General features: G+C 44.8%; 1 protein-coding gene across 1 annotated transcript in view; it reads right to left on the bottom strand.

Annotated features, from left to right (window-relative positions):
- wdfy4 (WDFY family member 4) overlaps positions 1–17,597 on the bottom strand; it is a 55,354-nt gene that overhangs the window by 23,574 nt on the left and 14,183 nt on the right. Inside the window, exons 18-42 of the mRNA XM_067236015.1 lie at positions 17,366–17,472; positions 16,874–17,123; positions 16,432–16,508; positions 16,070–16,288; positions 15,672–15,850; positions 15,329–15,560; positions 14,913–15,058; positions 14,596–14,707; positions 12,163–12,353; positions 11,361–11,513; positions 11,052–11,125; positions 10,505–10,666; positions 10,229–10,320; positions 9,699–9,798; positions 9,228–9,433; positions 8,891–9,063; positions 5,834–5,974; positions 5,490–5,651; positions 5,217–5,375; positions 4,504–4,630; positions 3,836–3,987; positions 3,305–3,543; positions 3,053–3,174; positions 2,718–2,909; positions 2,423–2,532 (exon numbers count right to left, since the gene is read on the bottom strand). Of these exons, the coding sequence (XP_067092116.1) occupies positions 2,423–2,532; positions 2,718–2,909; positions 3,053–3,174; positions 3,305–3,543; positions 3,836–3,987; positions 4,504–4,630; positions 5,217–5,375; positions 5,490–5,651; positions 5,834–5,974; positions 8,891–9,063; positions 9,228–9,433; positions 9,699–9,798; positions 10,229–10,320; positions 10,505–10,666; positions 11,052–11,125; positions 11,361–11,513; positions 12,163–12,353; positions 14,596–14,707; positions 14,913–15,058; positions 15,329–15,560; positions 15,672–15,850; positions 16,070–16,288; positions 16,432–16,508; positions 16,874–17,123; positions 17,366–17,472 (3,877 nt within the window). The remainder of the gene's footprint in view (positions 1–2,422; positions 2,533–2,717; positions 2,910–3,052; positions 3,175–3,304; positions 3,544–3,835; positions 3,988–4,503; positions 4,631–5,216; positions 5,376–5,489; positions 5,652–5,833; positions 5,975–8,890; positions 9,064–9,227; positions 9,434–9,698; positions 9,799–10,228; positions 10,321–10,504; positions 10,667–11,051; positions 11,126–11,360; positions 11,514–12,162; positions 12,354–14,595; positions 14,708–14,912; positions 15,059–15,328; positions 15,561–15,671; positions 15,851–16,069; positions 16,289–16,431; positions 16,509–16,873; positions 17,124–17,365; positions 17,473–17,597) is intronic.

Genomic DNA, 17,597 nt, shown 5'->3' with positions numbered 1-17,597 from the left:
CCTCCATCATAACTGGTTGCCCGGAAGTACAATTTATGATGTTATACAACCAGGAAGTACTATTCATTATGTTACAGAACCAGGAAGTACTGTTCAGGGGACTGATTGAACATGGGAGTGATTTTCAGTCATAAACTTGATGTTTCTTGAATATACAGTATATGGTAAAAACAGGAATGTTGATGAAAGGTAGTATTTGAAATATATTTAATCTTATTTAAATAACAAAATACAATTAAACTCTAAAAGAATATCACAGTTATACTTTATTAAATAAAAGAAACTGTGAGGAAGAAATCCACTTTCAGAAACTTTAGAGCCTCTGCTTTTCTGACTGACTGTGATATGTGACTGACTGAGTGCTGTGTGACGACTGGTGAGACGGCTGGCTCGTTAGCTCATTAACAAAAAGTATGTAGACAAATACTGTAATAAACTGAGGAATAATTGGAGGGGAGCTTGTGGAAATGTTACAGAGGGAAATAATTTGAGAACTATAGAGAGAGAGCAAAAGACAGAGAGGGACAGTAAATAAAGTTTGTAAATAAAGCTGTGTTTGGACGGATGAACAGTCATCGCCTGCCCCCCCCAGCCCACCCCCACCCCTCCCTAATTTCATTCCTTCATTTGGACAAACACAAGTAATATATAGCATTAATTACCCTATTTAGCAGATAGGAACCTCATTGGCTTTTTAAACACCGCATTAAATACATTACTCATCTCTTCCTCTCCGCAATTAACATCACACCATCATCACACTCATTTCCATTTTAATGGCCTACTAGTGCTGGTGATAAGGCAGCAGAATGCCAGCTTACACCCGAACGGCTGGGGAACGTGTGATGAACTTAACGCAAGCATTAATGACGTTAATTATCTTCCTAATACGAGGACGCAGATAGAATTATGGACAGGCTGGGATATGGTGCAGAGGTGAACCTCTACGAGCAGAGGCTTGTCTGAGGACACAGTTCTTGCTCTCATCACATGAGGACTGCTATGACTTTCTATTGATGCTTTTCATAAACTCATTAATATGAAATAAACTTTTTTTTTTTTTTTACAGTTCATGCAGGCTCATTCAGTTTAATGTTTTCCACAGCAAATTATTTTAAGGGGCGATCGATTCAATGTCATTTGGTTCGAAATGTCATTGTGTCCAATCAGGAACATACCTTCTTTACTGGGGTTTTCCCTATACAGGGTTCAGTGCTAACACAACTGACAAAATAGGCACAGGGTAGGAAAAGTTTTTTTAATTGTCCCCTCTCTCTCGCGATCCTATTTTGTCAGTTGTGTTAGCACTGAACCCTGTATAGGGAAAACCCCAGTAAAGCGCTCTCTCGTGCTCTAGTACAACATAAGTCTATGAACTTAACTCCCTCTCATCTACCTTCTACCTCTCTTCCTCTGTGGACCTCTCCTCCTTATCCTCCATCTACATCTCCTCCTGCCTCTCTTTCTACTGCCTCAACCTTTCTCTTCCTGCCTCACTCCCCTCTCCTCCTGTCTTCTCATGCCTCTTCTTCCTCGTCGTCTTCTACAGAAGATAATTCATCATATTCTCTGATAGCCTGTCAAACACTGATATGATAAAGAATAACTTCAAATGAATAATGTTTTCATCAGATTGGTACCGCTATAATTATCCACCTCTGTGGGCACACATATACACATACACACACAAACACACAGCAACAAATACAAAAACAAACAAACACACTTATCATAAGACACAAAAACAAGCCCACACACACACACACACACAGTAACACACAGAAACAAACACACACAGACACAGCGTTTGTGGGGGTGAGACAGACAGACACACAGACGTGGTAATTTCATGCCTGTGCGCCTGAGTAATACGTCCCTGCTCCCTGCTCCAGATGGTACGCCGTCTTAAGCGGCAGGGGGAACTAATGATGTGGGCCGCGTGTTTCGGGGGGGAAAACAACAATAAGAGCGTCTTTAACCTTCAGAGGCAAACAGAGTGTAGCTCTGGATGGGCCTAACAGATATCAATTACTCTGCTCACTCAGGGGCAGTCAGCTGCAATAATCCAAATCCATTTAAAGAAATAATCTAACACACCCACAGGGCTGCTCGGCCCATAGCACAAACACCGCTGTGACATTGGCACGAGGAGAGAGAGAGAGTGTGTGTTTGAGGAACGAAGGACACCTGTTTGATAGACTTGTCTAAAAGCTAATGATCCAAAGTGTCAAGGAGGACACACACGGCATACACTCACACACACTCACACACACACACAACACCACTCAAACCTAGGTTACAATCAAACCAATGTTTGTGTGTGTGTGTGTGTTAGTGTATATAAAGTATGTGTGAGTTTGTGTGTGTGTGTGTGAATATGTGCCTTTGTGTACATGCTCATGTATAAGAGTGTGTGTGTTACCTCCACAGAGCCAGCCTCCCTCCCCAGCTGTTTTTGTGCAGCACGAACAGCAGTCATAATCAGACCAGCCTTCTTCTGGGGACTAGAGCTTGCCTGCCTCTTCTGAGACTCTGGACAGGACATCAACACACACGCACACACAATATTCATCATTCTAAACCACTACGTTCTAATACACTGTGAGGAGATAAAATTACATTTCAAATTAATCTGAGCATCTTCAATCGTGTCAATCTTCCTTAAATGAAATAAATGAATCTATTTGGATAAAGTGTTTAAATGGTGTGCAGCTGACCTATGTATATCTGCCAGGCCTTGAGAGCCATCTCCTCCCACAGAGGACTGATGTCACTCATAGTGACAGGCCCCGCCCTCGCCATCTGATTGGCTGAGAGGTCGATCTTGTAGGTGTCCTCCAGATTGTGTCGTCTCTCCATCATGATCTTCAGCCAGCAGGACTCCACCAGCGCCATTCGCTCACTCACATCTACATGCACGCACGCACACACACACGCGCACACACGCACACACACACACAGAGGTCACTCCAAGATCAACAATCTCAAGGAAAGTCAGTAAAATAGCAGTAAACACAATCTTTAAAACACACGCAGATACACACACACACACCTGTGGCTGAGTCAGCTGCAGGGCTGGGGGCGGTAGAGAGGCTGGCCTTACGAGGGAACAGACGAGACAGAAGTCTCCTGTGGTGTTTCTTGTTCAAATCACCGCCAAAGCCCTCCGGGTAGCTAGAGATATCCACCACAATCACATAACAGGACCCATCAAAGGATGTGTGTATGAGTTTGTATGTACAGTATGTGTGTATACGTGTTTGTGTGTGTAGATGTGAGTGTGTGTGCGTGTGATGGACTATACCTTCCAGAGCGTATGAGTAGCAGACAGTGTAGCAAGCAGGTGACAAAAGACACGTTCGAATTATAGGTTGCCATGATGACATCCCAGCGCGCCATGACAACTCGGAGGGCCCTGAGGACCATTTCCTGATCACTGGGGGAGTTTCGGGGGCGGGACAGGAAGTGCAGCACGGCTCTATTGGTACATTTGTAAAGGGTGGTGACTGTGCTCTCTTTCTGTGCTTGGCCTTTCTCCATTGCCTGAGAAAACAGGTTTGAGTTACAGTCATAGCATCATCTCCTGGCTGATCTGGGTTAACACAGCTATGAGAATAACATCATGACCACTTTTATGGATTGTGTGTGTGTGTGTGTTTATTTGTGAGAGTGTATGTGCATATTTACTGTGTGTGTATATATATATATATATATATATATATATATATATATATATATATATATATATATATATATATATATATATATATATATATATATATATATATATATATATATATATATATATATATATATATGTGTGTGTATGTCTCACCACTACTATCTGGTCGGCCAGGAAGGTCAGCAGTGTTTCAGGCTCCACCAGGAACATGCAGCTGTGGAGTTTCTCTATTAGCTTCTTACTCAGGAAGGCCACATTCTCCATTAGAGTGGACATCTGAAGATCAGCACTCTGGATGGTAGAGTCTGAGAGAGAGCGAGAGAGAGGGGGGGGGGGAAGAGTGTGACAAAGATGGAGAGAGTAGCGTTAGGGAAAGAGCAACAGATGAAAAAAGACAGAGCAGCAGCTTAAAGGTATTTTTTCAGTAAAATAAATGTAGTTTGGTTCCCTATAAATATGTTGTGCAAGCTACTGAGGCCGTCTGAGAGTTGTTTAGCTAAACAAAGAGCTTGGTGCCAGTGGAATGTCAATTTCAAATTTTTGGAGGGTCCCCCCGACTTTCCAGCCAATTACGCTCCAGCAATCTGGTTACAGCCAATTGTCTTTGGAAAGGCGGGCTTTCCTCCTTGGCTTATTTTGTGAAGCCACTGTCAATCTAACTCGAGCTGGAGGATAGCATGGAAGTTCAGACAAGATCTGGGAGGACGGCGGGGTGCAGTCTCTCAGTTTTTTTGATAATGTTACCTATTGCAGCTTTAATAAATAAATACATTGTAGTACTATATAAGTATGCGTGTGTGTTTGTCTGTGTGCGTATTCACCTTGCTGGCTAAGGTGTGTGTGAGTTTCCTCCTGGTGGCTGATCATGTGGATGATGTCCATGAGGAACTCCAGCAGCTCTGTCTGGAAGCTCTGCCTCTGCTCCAGCGAAGCTCCTTCAGGAGTGTACTAACACACAGTACAAAATGGTCACTGTGTGTGTGTGTGTGTGTGTGTGTGTGCAAGCCTGCCTGTGTTTGCATTCATGTGTGTGTGTCTGAGCTCAAGTCTCTGCTTCCCAGGCAGGTCTGACTTCCTCTGGTGCATAACTGAGCTAAGACTGGCACCTTCTGGAGAGAATGTGGAAACACTGCAGGAGCATATAAGAAGTCTCTCTCAAGAAGTCTCTCTCTCTCTGGCTGTGTAAAGGCCTAAGCATGTCTGAGAATGTGGGTGTCGGAAACAGATGATGACATAGATGCTTGCAAACATACTTTCAAGGCTAGGGGGAAGAATTAACAAAACCTCCAGCAGCAGAGGGTGTGTGTTCACCTCCAGCAGAAGAGGGTGTGTGTGTGTGTTCACCTCCAGCAGAAGAGGGTGTGTGTGTGTGTTCACCTCCAGCAGAAGAGGGTGTGTGTGTGTGTGTGTTCACCTCCAGCAGCAGAGGGTGTGTGTTCACCTTCAGCAGAAGAGGGTGTGTGTGTGTTCACCTCCAGCAGCAGAGGGTGTGTTCACCTCCAGCAGAAGAGGGTGTGTGTGTGTGTGTGTTCACCTCCAGCAGAAGCAGTAGAGGGTGTGTGTGATCTCTGGCGGAGATGTTCAGGAGGCTGTCCATCAGAAGAATGCGGATGAAGTCACACACCTGCTTCCTGGTTGGGTGACCCCTGGAGGATCCCTCCCCCTCTGACCCCTCACCCAGTTGACCCCCATCCTGAGACAGGACAACAGATAATGACATCTCAACTGGCCAGGAACAAATAATGACAAATTATTGTCAAATAGTGCAAAACAGAACTCTCTTACACAAACACACACACACACACACCTCAGGGCAGTGTAGAGGATACACCGTGCTGGCAAGTGAGCCAAGGAACTCTGCCGACATCCATAGGGGGTCTCGAGGGCAGACACTATGCAGCAGGCACAGGAACTGCATCACACTCCCTGGGAACTGCAACTCCCATGACCCTTTGGTGACAGACGATGGCTTAAAAAAAAAGGATATCAGTGTAAAACAGTGCTTGGAAAGTAAGAGGAAGTCAGCAACAGCATTAGAAAGTGTATTAGAAACTCCAATTACACATCCAAGTGAATAACATGTCTCTCTAAATTCCTACCTGCTGTGTAAGAAGCTGCAAGGCACATTGTCCATATCTCATCTTATCTCACCTGGGTGATGATGACTTTAACAAGCTCCAGCAGAGTGGATGCAGCCTCAGGGCAGAGCTGCAGAAGGGGGCGGTTCTGCTTCCCTGGGGGCGTGTCTGCAAGGCTGTCAATCATCTTCTGTAGAACCTCATCCAGATCCACCTATGGATGAGGTCAGGAGAGTGTTGGTTGGGTTGCACATCATGACAAAACACCATCTGCTAACCACAGTCAACAGAAATCCACCACCAAGGCACACCTGTCTCGTTCGATGTTGACTCAGGCAGCTTAAATGAACTGCTCCCTCTTACATACACTTAGTGTTACTAAACCTTGTCTATTTCAGCCTTATCTAGCCCCTCCAAATGAAAAAAGCTTTTCGGTGAATAGTTGTGGGAGGGGAGTGTGGAATTCTTCAGGAATTTTCATTTTGGAGCTTCCTTACTTGCAGGGCTGGACTGGGACCGAAAATCGGCCCTGGCATTTTTGGGTGAAGGCGGCCCACCGCACGAGAAACTTTCTGGTGCGCACGAGAAACTTTCTGGTGCGCACAAGATACTTTCTGGTGAGCACGAGATACTTGTCGTCGTCTGGTGTCGTCTGTTTTGGCTCAAGGGATACACCTGTCTTGACCAAGGGTATAATTTATAAACTTGGTGTATGCACAAAACGGGGCTGAAAATGTGCGTACACCACTTCCCACGCAAAGGTTGTGATTTATAAGAAACAAACTTGACGGGATCGTGCGGCCCCCCACGCTTACGCACATTTTGGAGACAGTGGGAATTGGCGACACAGATGACCGTACTGTAGTCAGACTGCAGAAAGTAAATGTGGGAAGAACGATTACTCATAATATTTATATGTTTTGTTTTCATCACACACGTTTTTTTCACTCCATATCATCATTATCATGAAGATCCAGCAGTATTATTTGCGCTTGTACTGAGTGATAATTGTTCCACAAACACCTTGTAAAATCCAACTCAAATCTTAACTCAAAATTCAGCGCTGTCTCAACATCACGTCCACTATGGGTGCAGGAGGAGGAGATGCCCTACCTATATCCTACCTATAGATAACTGCAGAACACAGTGTAACCAAATATATTTATTTAATAATGTGCATATATCATCATATGTCAAAAACTGGAAATACAGTTAAGCTTCGGCGCAATCGCTACACTCTATGTCCTCGTTATCAGTCCAAACGTTAAATCTGTTCATAACATTTACATTTAGCAGACACTCTTATCCAGAGCGACTTACAGTAAGTACAGGGACATTCCCCCGAGGCAAGTAGGGTGAAGTGCCTTGCCCAAGGACACAACGTCAGTTGGCATGACCGGGAATCGAACTGGCAACCTTCGGATTACTAGCCCGATTCCCTCACCGCTCAGCCACCTGACTCCCGAAATGCTTCTGTTTTCAAATTGTATCTCGACTCGGGGTATCACTGGCACAGTTGATGGCAGCAGCAAAATGCTGCAACTCGCACAGTTTTTATTGGTGATCCACCGGCCACCAAATAATGTGGTTTTCGAGCCTCCACCTCGCCTACAAGTAACAGTGTCTGAGAAGATACTTTCTCGTGGGCACCAGAAAGTTTCTCGTGCTCACCAGAAAGTATTTCGTGCGCACCAGATTTTTTTTCCCTCTCCATGTCCCTTTAGGGGCTCCGTAGTTCAGTGGGTAAAATGGACATACAGTGAACCTCAAAGTCCATTGACACCTCTTTCCTATGCAAATCTCACAAAAAAAATGTTCTGCTGTAAAACAGTAGGTTTTGAAAAAGCCACCAAACGGACGTCAGTTCAGTGGCTCCACCTTTTTTGGCTCTTGTCTGTACCTTTGTCACGCCCCAAAATTTGCTGCGCGCTGCTCTGTGTACTTCAACGGAATTACAAAGAAGAACGTTTTTCAAGGATATTGAAAATGGACTACGGTGGTAAATGCAGTGTTCCAGGCTGTACAGGGAATGCTGAAATTTTTCAGAGTCTTCCCAAGGAACCAAACACTCGACGGGCTGTGGTTTGTCAATGAGAAGATCCCTGTGCAGTTCGACCCTCAGTTACACATTTGCTCAAACCATTTCACAGAGGACAGTTTTGAAAACCTGGGACAATGTAAAGCACATCACAACCGCAAGCTGTAGTATGGTTTTGTCTCTAACAGTTATTAGCATTGCTAACATATTCAGTGAAGCTGAGTTGAATCACGATAGTTTGGTTGCTAGAGCTAAGCTGTAACGTTACCCACCGAAGTCGATCACGTTGGTTTCGACAACAGAAGTGGAAACAACTAACGTTATCATTTCAAATGATATCTAGTCAATCTGTTGAAAACAGTGTTGTGTAGACACAATAGATTTATTTGTACGTTTTTATTTCAAGTCTCCACCTTCGATGTTTCAATGAGTGCTGTTGGCCGTGTTGCGTCTTTGCTCCACTCGTTGCAAACCAACCAATCAGCGCGCAGCTAATCTATATATTCATGAGCATACCATAAAAGGGAGAAAACCTCTAATTTTTTTCACTGGGCTATTTCACAGGGTGCATATGGGCGCATAGAACAGTACCCGGGCCATTTTCAGCCCAACCAATGTTACATACCCTATTCGGAGATCTTAAGGAACAGTGTGAAATACCCCAAAAACCCAGTCAATTACCCTTTTCAAATAATATTTTTTGACCACTAAGGGCAAAAAAATCTGGTGCTTATATTAGCAGGGAGTCAGTTGGCTGAGCGGTGAGGGAGTCGGGCTAGTAATCCGAAGGTTGCCAGTTCGATTCCCGGTCATGCCAACTGACGGTGTGTCCTTGGGCAAGGCACTTCACCCTACTTGCCTCGGGGGAATGTCCCTGTACTTACTGTAAGTCGCTCTGGATAAGAGCGTCTGCTAAATGACTAAATGTAAATGTAATGTATATTAAATAATAAAAATACAATATTTTTTTTTTGCAAGGATTCGGACTAATGACTTAAGCAGCGTGTACGAATTAACCATAGAGGTTGCACTCAATAAGAGGATTGAGAGTTTAGTTACACTTTAAAAGGTATAATTCGGACAAACCCAGACCTGTTCCTGTGGGTCGGGTGTGAGTGTGGTCGTCCTTCCCAGTAGGAGAGCAGCGAGTGCTCCATACACCTGGGGCAGGTGAGCCAACTGGACCAGAAGCCTTCTCAGCACATCAAAGCCTGGGCAGGGGACACTCAGACACTCGGACGACCAGGAATGGCCTCGTAGGTTATCTGAAGGGCCAGCACACGAAAAAAACTCTGGATAAAACATACACAACCTTGGATTAAACGCACACATACAAACCTTTTTTTCCTCAACCCTATATTTCTACTTATACAACTTACATTTTAACCTATTAATATTTCAAACATTAACCATTAACAATTAAACAAACCAATGACGGTTCCTGAAGGTTCCTCCATTCTCTCCATGAGGCTACCTGGCAACACACTCTCTCGGAACCTGTTCCGCTCGCTGTGATTGGTCAGAAGGTGTGTGAGTAGGAAAAGCCCCAGCTGGAGTGTGGAGGTGTGCAGGTGAGGCTGAAGGAAGAGCAGGAACCAATCACTGCCCAGGGTCTGGAACAACTCCTTCTGTTGGCTGGGAGGTGAAAACACAGCATGATGACAGCGTGCTTAATGGACGCTATGGGGAGCTTCAGCACCATCTATGAAGGGCAACAGGGATGACTTGGCATCTCTGATCATGTTCATTATATTGTGTAATAATAACTGTCTTTTCAGCTCTATTCATAATAATTATACTTTGTTTTAGAAGTCCGTTATGTCATTTGTGGAGTCAAAACCACTGTGGGGTATTGCTAGGTAAGTGTAATGCTAGAATCCTGGTGGGTACAGACACTTACTCTCCAGCCATGGGTTTTTCAGAGCCGAGGAGGTCACAGACACACAGCAGGAGCTGGTTACGCACCCACACAGGACTGGCTGCACCAGAGGCCTGGTCTACTGGAGGGCAGAGGTCATGCCTAGGTCACTTCCATAGTACTACACCACACACACACACACTACTGCTACACATAGCATATACACACTGATGACCCGACTAGCCTCTGTGGAAAAAATTATAATTATGGGTCGATTTATTGAGTTATTGAAGAGACTGAAAAACCGTCAGAATGGAATCCGGAACGTTCAAAGAGGGGTTCTGCTCGCTGTGATTGGCCAGAAGGAGTGTGAGTAGGTGGTGCCCTAGCTGCAGGTGAGGCAAAGTAAGAACTAACTACGGTCTGACTAGCCCCCTCTGCTGGCTGGTGTTAGTGGAACAGGCACTCCCTCTGTAAGTTAAGGTTGGTTAATGGTGCTGATGTGTGGGATATCGTGACGGTCCCTGTGGACATTAAACTGAATTCCCTGCGAAGTATCAAATGGGCAGTACCTGGGGTGTCTCCATCAGAACTGTTGTCATGGAGACCAGGGAGTTCTCTCACACTGACAGGGGGTAGGGTAAACACCAGGAAGAGACCCAGTCTTGAACACACACACACACACACAGTTCCACAGGTTTATTCTACTCCATACAGCACTGTAAACAAGCAGATAACCCTACAAAACAATTAGGACAAGTTTCTGTCCTAAATCCACAAAGAATCCCTTGATATAAATAATTTCCTGAAACACAGAGAGCGAGGTGTGTGTGTGACGAAATATGTACCTTCGTATGTCTATGCAGGAAAAGTGAGCCCTCAGCTGGCGAGTGATGATGCAGGTGACCACCTTGACCTTCTCGGGGGTCACCAAGGGGTCAGACAGCACGAAAAGCAGTTTAGGGACCAGCCCCAGACTGTGCATGACCTCTGCATTGCCACCTTCATCACTGAGGAGCAGGAAGAGGAGTAATGGGAGAAGGAGGAGGGGGGGGGGGGAGGAGGAATGGGATGAAAAGAAGACGTAGAAGGAGGAGGAAAAGAAGTAGAAGCAAGAGGAGATGACCGGCAGACAGACAGATGGTAACAGAAAAACAGGTAGAAACAGATAGAGGGGTGGAGAGAGATATAGAGACAGAGCGCGAGAGAGAGAGAGAGAGTATGAGTACAGGGAACATTACTAAACTTTGAACAGTGACACACTATTGATAAAGTTTGTAACAAGTACTAATTCATGTTTTCCCAGGCTCTGTGACTAGCCTCTCATTTCCACACGAAATATGAAAAAGATACACAGACATACTGCTATGTATGTGATTTAGTGATTCACTCCACCTGGATGATTTTAGGATGTCAGCAAAGTGGTTGAGCACGGCCAGTTCCAGGTTATCTGAACTGTTCTGCCACACCTGATCAGACACACACAAGGAGGCATAAGAGGAACCCTAAACCAGTTTACCACAACCTTACAAGTTACTTAACCATAACTTTACAGTTACACCCAATTGTGCATGGTTAGTATTAGCAAGTGAAGAGTGACTGGAATTATTTGTATGTTACTGTAACTGCCTCATATAACAGATAATAAAAAAGACACGTTTATCCCTGGATGGACAACAAAGTTGTATTTGATGACTTCTTTACCTCCAGGTCACAAAGGAGGGCCTGGAAGGCCAGCTTGTTCCGTAGGCAGGCCGGGCCAGAACCCATCTCCACAGAACCGGACAGAGACAGAACCAGCTGGAACGTCCTGCTGCTCACTAGAACACTCTTCATCTTCAACAGGAACGCCAGAAGCTAGAGACAAGAAGAGAGAGACAGAGAGACAAAGAGAGAAAGTGATGGAGACAAAGAAAGATATATGTATAGATGAAGAGATTGATGCATCGAAAAAGAAGGTGCTTAATTTCCACGCATACTTAGTAGGGTTTCACGTAGTAAAACTTTTGTAATGTTCGAATAACCTAGACTACAGAGTGTGGTCAGTGGTTAGTGACTCACCATGAGCTGCTAAACAGTGTGTGTGTGCTTACCAGTGTACGCGTGTGTACGTTAACCAGTGTGTGTGTGTATGTTAAAAAATACAAAGAGCATGTCTGTGTGCTAAACAGTGCGTCTGTATTTTCAAGTGTGTGTATATTTTAAACAGTATGTCTGTTAACCAGTGTGTGTGTGTATGATAACCAGCGAGTGTGCATGTATGTGAGTCAGATGGCTGAGCGGTTAGGGAATTGGGATATTAATCAGAAGGTTGTCAGTTTGATTCCGGCCGTGCCAAATGAAGTTGTGTCCTTGGGCAAGGCACTTCAACCTACTTGCCTCGGGGGAATGTCCCTGTACTTACTGTAAGTCGCTCTGGATAAGAGCGTCTGCTAAATGACTAAATGTAATGTAAATGTAATGTAAATGTATGTGTGTGTTAAACAGTGTCTGAGAGTCTGTGTACCTTGTATCCATTGAAGCGCTTCATCTCCTGCGCTATAGCAGGACAGGTCTCCAGCACAGATAGCAGAACCTTCACCGCTGCGTACAGAGAGCCGTCGTCAGGCGCCATGGCAACCAGGCTAAGGATGACCGCGGGCCCGCCCACGTACAGGAAGCCGTTAGCGGCGCTGGTAGGAGCAAACGTCCGAACACCTGGAAGGTTGAGTCAGATAGATAACAGAGATAGTAAACGAGTCAATGATTAGTATCTATTACTAATGACTAATTCACTCAGCAGATGCTTTCTCGTGTCCATGATAAGTCTCCATATCCTCCCATGACCCATTTATTTGTTGTTTTTTTTGCTTTAAATTATACATAACAGAAGTCTTTGTATTTGGCTAATAAACATATTTTAAAGAAAAGAAATGTCACAGTTGTTTTCTTATTTGTCATAGTTCTGCATCTATCACTAACATTGCTATTTCTGAGGTTGTGGACATGTCATTTTACTTGGACAAAGTAAATAAATGGTCAGTGTGGTTGCAAAGTTTCTTGTTAAAACTTGCTATATGTTATGCTTGCATGTTATGTATACATAAATGTTAGCAAAAACGAAAGCACGCAAACCAAAAACGCTGCAAAGTAGCGTTTTTGGTTTGCGTGCTTTAGTTTATGTATTTGCAGCTTGTTTATGTATTTGGTTGTGTTGTGTGTATTTGCAGCACGTTTGCTGAATGCTGCGCATGTGTTCCCTTACAAAAAAGAAGTATATTAAAGTATACTAAACTATGGATAGTACACTTTTAGTTCACTTTTGATATACTTTTAAGGAGTATACTTAGAAAATAGTTCACTTTTGATATACTTTTAAGGAGTATACTTAGAAAATTGTTCACTTTTGATATACTTTTAAGTATGCTTTGAAAATTGTTCACTTTTGATATACTTTTAAGGAGTATACTTAGAAAATAGTTCACTTTTGATATACTTTTAAGTATGCTTTGAAAATAGTTCACTTTTGATATACTTTTAAGAAGTATGCTTCGAAACAGAAAATTGTAAGATGTACGTTTTCTATTATTATACAGCAAAAACAGTCAAAATAATTTTTAAGTAGGCCTACATTACAGGTTAAATTCTTTAGATCCATCTCATTCTAATTATTCATGTCTAGGAAAATCTATTATGCATTGCACATTGAATCTTTTTTCGTACTGAAGCTGTAACCTTAATTACTGCCAAAACATTTTGAAGCCCTATACTCTTATACTAATAATTATCAATTGGAGTATTAATGGAAAAAACGAAAAAGCTACTTGAGAAAGAAGCAGACAGAAGGGTTGCATTGTGCATTTGATGGTTATACTGTCAAACTGACTGAAGAACGAAATAAGGACGTGAAAAAATGAAGATAGCGTGGCTCATTGGCTGGTCAATTCCCATGATGCAAGGCGGTAACTAATGTAACAATTTGCAAATAAGTTTGCCGTTTGTTTGAAATACAAATGTAACTTCGTGAATTTCGTTTTTTTTATGGGTCTCCTTAGAATGTAGTGTTTTGTTGCGTGGTAATTGTCATTGTTGTGCCGGTTTACCATTGTAACCATGAGTAAATGAGTGTTACGTTTCATAAGAGGAGCTGGATTATTTCAACATGAGTGTGTACACAATAATTTGCTTCTTTCAGCTAAGGATCTGCGGTGTCACTTGGCCAAGGCCCCCGTTTTCACCAAGTGACGCAAGATCAGCGATGTGTGAAGGGCCCCTAAACATTTAAATATATTAGTAAATCAGAGTAAATTGACATTTATTAGGTTTACTTCTTGACGTACTAACATTAACTGAAAGTGCACTTGAAAGTATTGCAAAGTATACTTTGAGGTACTTTAGGAAGTATACTTCATGAACTGAAAGTGCACTACACAGGTTACTTTACAGTATTCCAAATTATACTTTGAAGTACTTTAGGAAATATACTTTATGAACTGAAAGTGCACTACAAAGGCTACTTTACAGTAGATCAGATTGAAGTAAACCTCAAATACACTATAAGTGTACTTTAAAGTGTACTAAATGACCTAAAAAGTGGGCCAATTCAGTTTACTTAGTACAGAAATAGTATATAAATAAGTACACTGCTAGTACACTGCTAGTATACTCTTAAGTACCATGATAATAGTATACTTTTTATACTAAGTATACTTACAAATAAACTTGAAGTATACTTCTTTTTTGTAAGGGTTGTCAAATTCATGAAGATGTTTTCTTAATTTGCAGCGCATTTGCACATGTCGGCAACCGTAGTAAACAGATATGGATGCACATTCCCGAACACACAAGCAGTCAGAACCCATGACATGTTAGCCATGCTAACTCAACCTCATCTGGCCCCTGAAACAAACATGGCGGATATCAGCCTGGTGGTGTTTGAGATATGCTGAGTCATCTGTACCAAAATGGCCGACGAGGGCTGCTCCGATGGTGCGCGCCGTGCCCGCCAGGTGCTGGCTGATGTTCCGAGCCAGGAACACAGGAGCAGAGCTGTCCCTGGAAGGTATCCCTATCTGAGAGAACACACACACACACACACACACACTGGTTAACACACACACGCACTGCTTACACACACACCCACACATTACACTCACACACTGCTAAAACACACACACATATCTTGACAGTCAGACACAATTTGACACCACACACAATGGTGTGGTACTGTATAAAGTTTGTTTAGATTAGTGCAGGATGGTCTGATGTCCTCCACACCTCCTTAGCGATGAGTCGGCTGTCCACCTCATTGTAGTCCTCTCTGATCTGTGCTACTGTGGTTACTGTCGCTATGGCAGGGTTGATGGCGAACGCGATCCTCTCCTCGGGAATGAGCCTGAGAGGTGGGGGGTCATCGCCGGGGCCTGTGGGGGGGGGGACACAGACAAGGTACTGCTTGAGCACTGAGGTACAGAGAAGATAGAATACTACTAGAGTACACAGTCGACAGAGTACTTCTAAAGTACTGAGGGTCCATCTGAAAACAGGGTAGATCAGGGGTGAAAGAGGGGCTGGAAGTGACTTAAACAATGGCCAGATATAAACACCACATACAGTATTGTTCGACCCAGTGTTGAGTTGGTGCCAGGGACTAATCTCACATGTACAGACTTGGTGCACACACACACACACACCTGTGGAGCGAAGGTCCAGGTAGTTGCCGATGTAGGCTGTCCCCTGAGCGTAGAGAAGGCTGACTGCTTCAAGACTCAGGACCTCCTCAAACAGGTAGGTGGGTCCGACACGCCACACCAGCGCCGCAAGCTCCTTCCACAGCGAGGGAGTGCCGATGAACGCACACACGTCGATCACCGCCGTGGGATCCATGGAGGCGTACTGGCCAGGAAACGGCTGGACGTAGCGCATCTGAGAGGACGCAGAGAATGGAGGCGTTTGCCGGGTCACTCTCAGGAAGCATACTCACTGCTGTTTGAGTGCTGACATTTTGATGAACACACTCATGCTCCTCTCCCCTACCTTAGCTCCTCCCACCAGCTTGCCGTTGAGGTAGGCAGACACTCGGCAACTCTTCTTGACATCCTTCGCCATGACAACGGTCAAGTGGTGCCACTGACCAGGGACCAGCTGACTGGAGCACCTAAACCTGACAGAGGTGGGCAGAGGGCTGGGCGTGCAAACCTCTGACTCCATCATGTCTGGTCGATCAATCAATCAGTAAGTCAGTCAGTCAACCAGTCTATCTCTTTGCTTACCCAATCCTTTATGTATGCATTCCTTAAAGTTCATAAAAACAATCAGTCAATAATTAATTAATCAACCAAATCATTAACCAATCAACCAACCAACCAACCAGTCAGTCAATAAGCCAATCAACCAACAAAACCAATTCACCAACCAATCAAACTCCTGCTCACCCAGGAAGGTGAAAGGTTCTTCCTCGGTGGAGATGACCAGGCATCCATCGGAGGCAGAGAAGGAGATGGACAGACAGGTGTACTGATGCTCTGCCCGGGACATGTGGCGGATCACGGACAGCAGCCGGACAGGGTGGGAGTTACAGGCAGACGTGAACCGGCTGACCAGGAACCAGCAGGAGAACGACAGGCCTGCCGCCGGGGGGAAACCCCGGCAGTCTGGGGGAGGAGGGGGGAGCGAGAGAAGGGAGGGGAGGGAACAGTTGGGGGTTGGGGGGTTAAGGAAAGGAGAAAGGAGGGATACCTAGACATGAACCATAGTGCAGTTCGTCCTCCTCCTGCTTATTAGTCTGCTCTCTTACCTCCTCCTATTCCTCCTGTGGGGATGGAATCTGCATTCACTCCCTTTACTGTGGCCACGGATGGCAGGAACAGACAGCTAAAAACCCGGACACACACACACACACACACAGACAGACATACATAGATACACAGACACGTTTATAGACAGAGCACCCAGTGAAACTGTCAGTCATCTTGAAAAACAAACTTTTACAGTATATGGATAGTCTTGTAGATGATGAAACTAGACAGAAACAGAATATCAACTACATATACGCTATACTCTCCCTCTGGTCTCCTCCAGCCCCACCCTCCCTCTGGTCTCTTCCACCCCCACCCTCCCTCTGGTCTCCTCCAGCGCCACCCTCCCTCTGGTCTCTTCCACCCCCACCCTCCCTCTGGTCTCCTCCAGCGCCACCCTCCCTCTGGTCTCCTCCAGCCCCACCCTCCCTATGGTCTCACCCGTAGCCGCTGTCGTTCATGTCGAACTCTACGAAGGCGGGGGAGGCGGACACTCGGTGGGGTCTGAAGCTCCGCGGCGATGTCATGGAGACCAGGCTGATGATCTGGTGGAGGGGGATGGGCGAACCCGCCGGCGGTCCGCTGGGAGGGGTGGGGCCAAGCAGGCTGAAGGAGCGCTTCAATTGCTTCACAGCGGACGAGACTCCACCCTGGTCCTGCTCGTCGGATGATGTCAGGTCTGGGCTCTGGCCTGGAGGACGACACGCACACCATCATTACTGCACTCATACTGCACATGGCACTGTACGTGTATAGACGAGGGTTATGATAGTATACACACATATGTACTAACCGTCACATCAGCAGAGATAGAAGACATTACTGAGGTTTTCTGTGAGACTGAACTTCAGTGTCTGAAGTTTTATGAACCCAGTCTGACACAGTGACTGTACCATCCACATCATAACACGAGCTAACCCTAGGTCTCTGTACCGTTTGAGACTGAAGGGGTGCATTGTGGGTGAGTCTCTGGAGCAGGGGGGAGGGCAGCAATCTTGTCTGCTGAGCACATGAGCGGCTCTCCCAGACACAGGAAACGCCTGAGAAACCAAACATCACATCAAGACTGATGTTTCTTTTTATTATTATTTAGTCTGTAGTCGTCCACACAGAATCCTCCTGAGGATGAGCAACAGACCTGATGTCGGTCTGTGTACAGTATGTG

This window comes from Osmerus mordax, chromosome 5 (assembly GCF_038355195.1).
Source record: "Osmerus mordax isolate fOsmMor3 chromosome 5, fOsmMor3.pri, whole genome shotgun sequence".
NCBI classification, from domain to species: domain Eukaryota; kingdom Metazoa; phylum Chordata; class Actinopteri; order Osmeriformes; family Osmeridae; genus Osmerus; species Osmerus mordax.
This window is presented reverse-complemented; position numbering and strand designations above follow the sequence as displayed.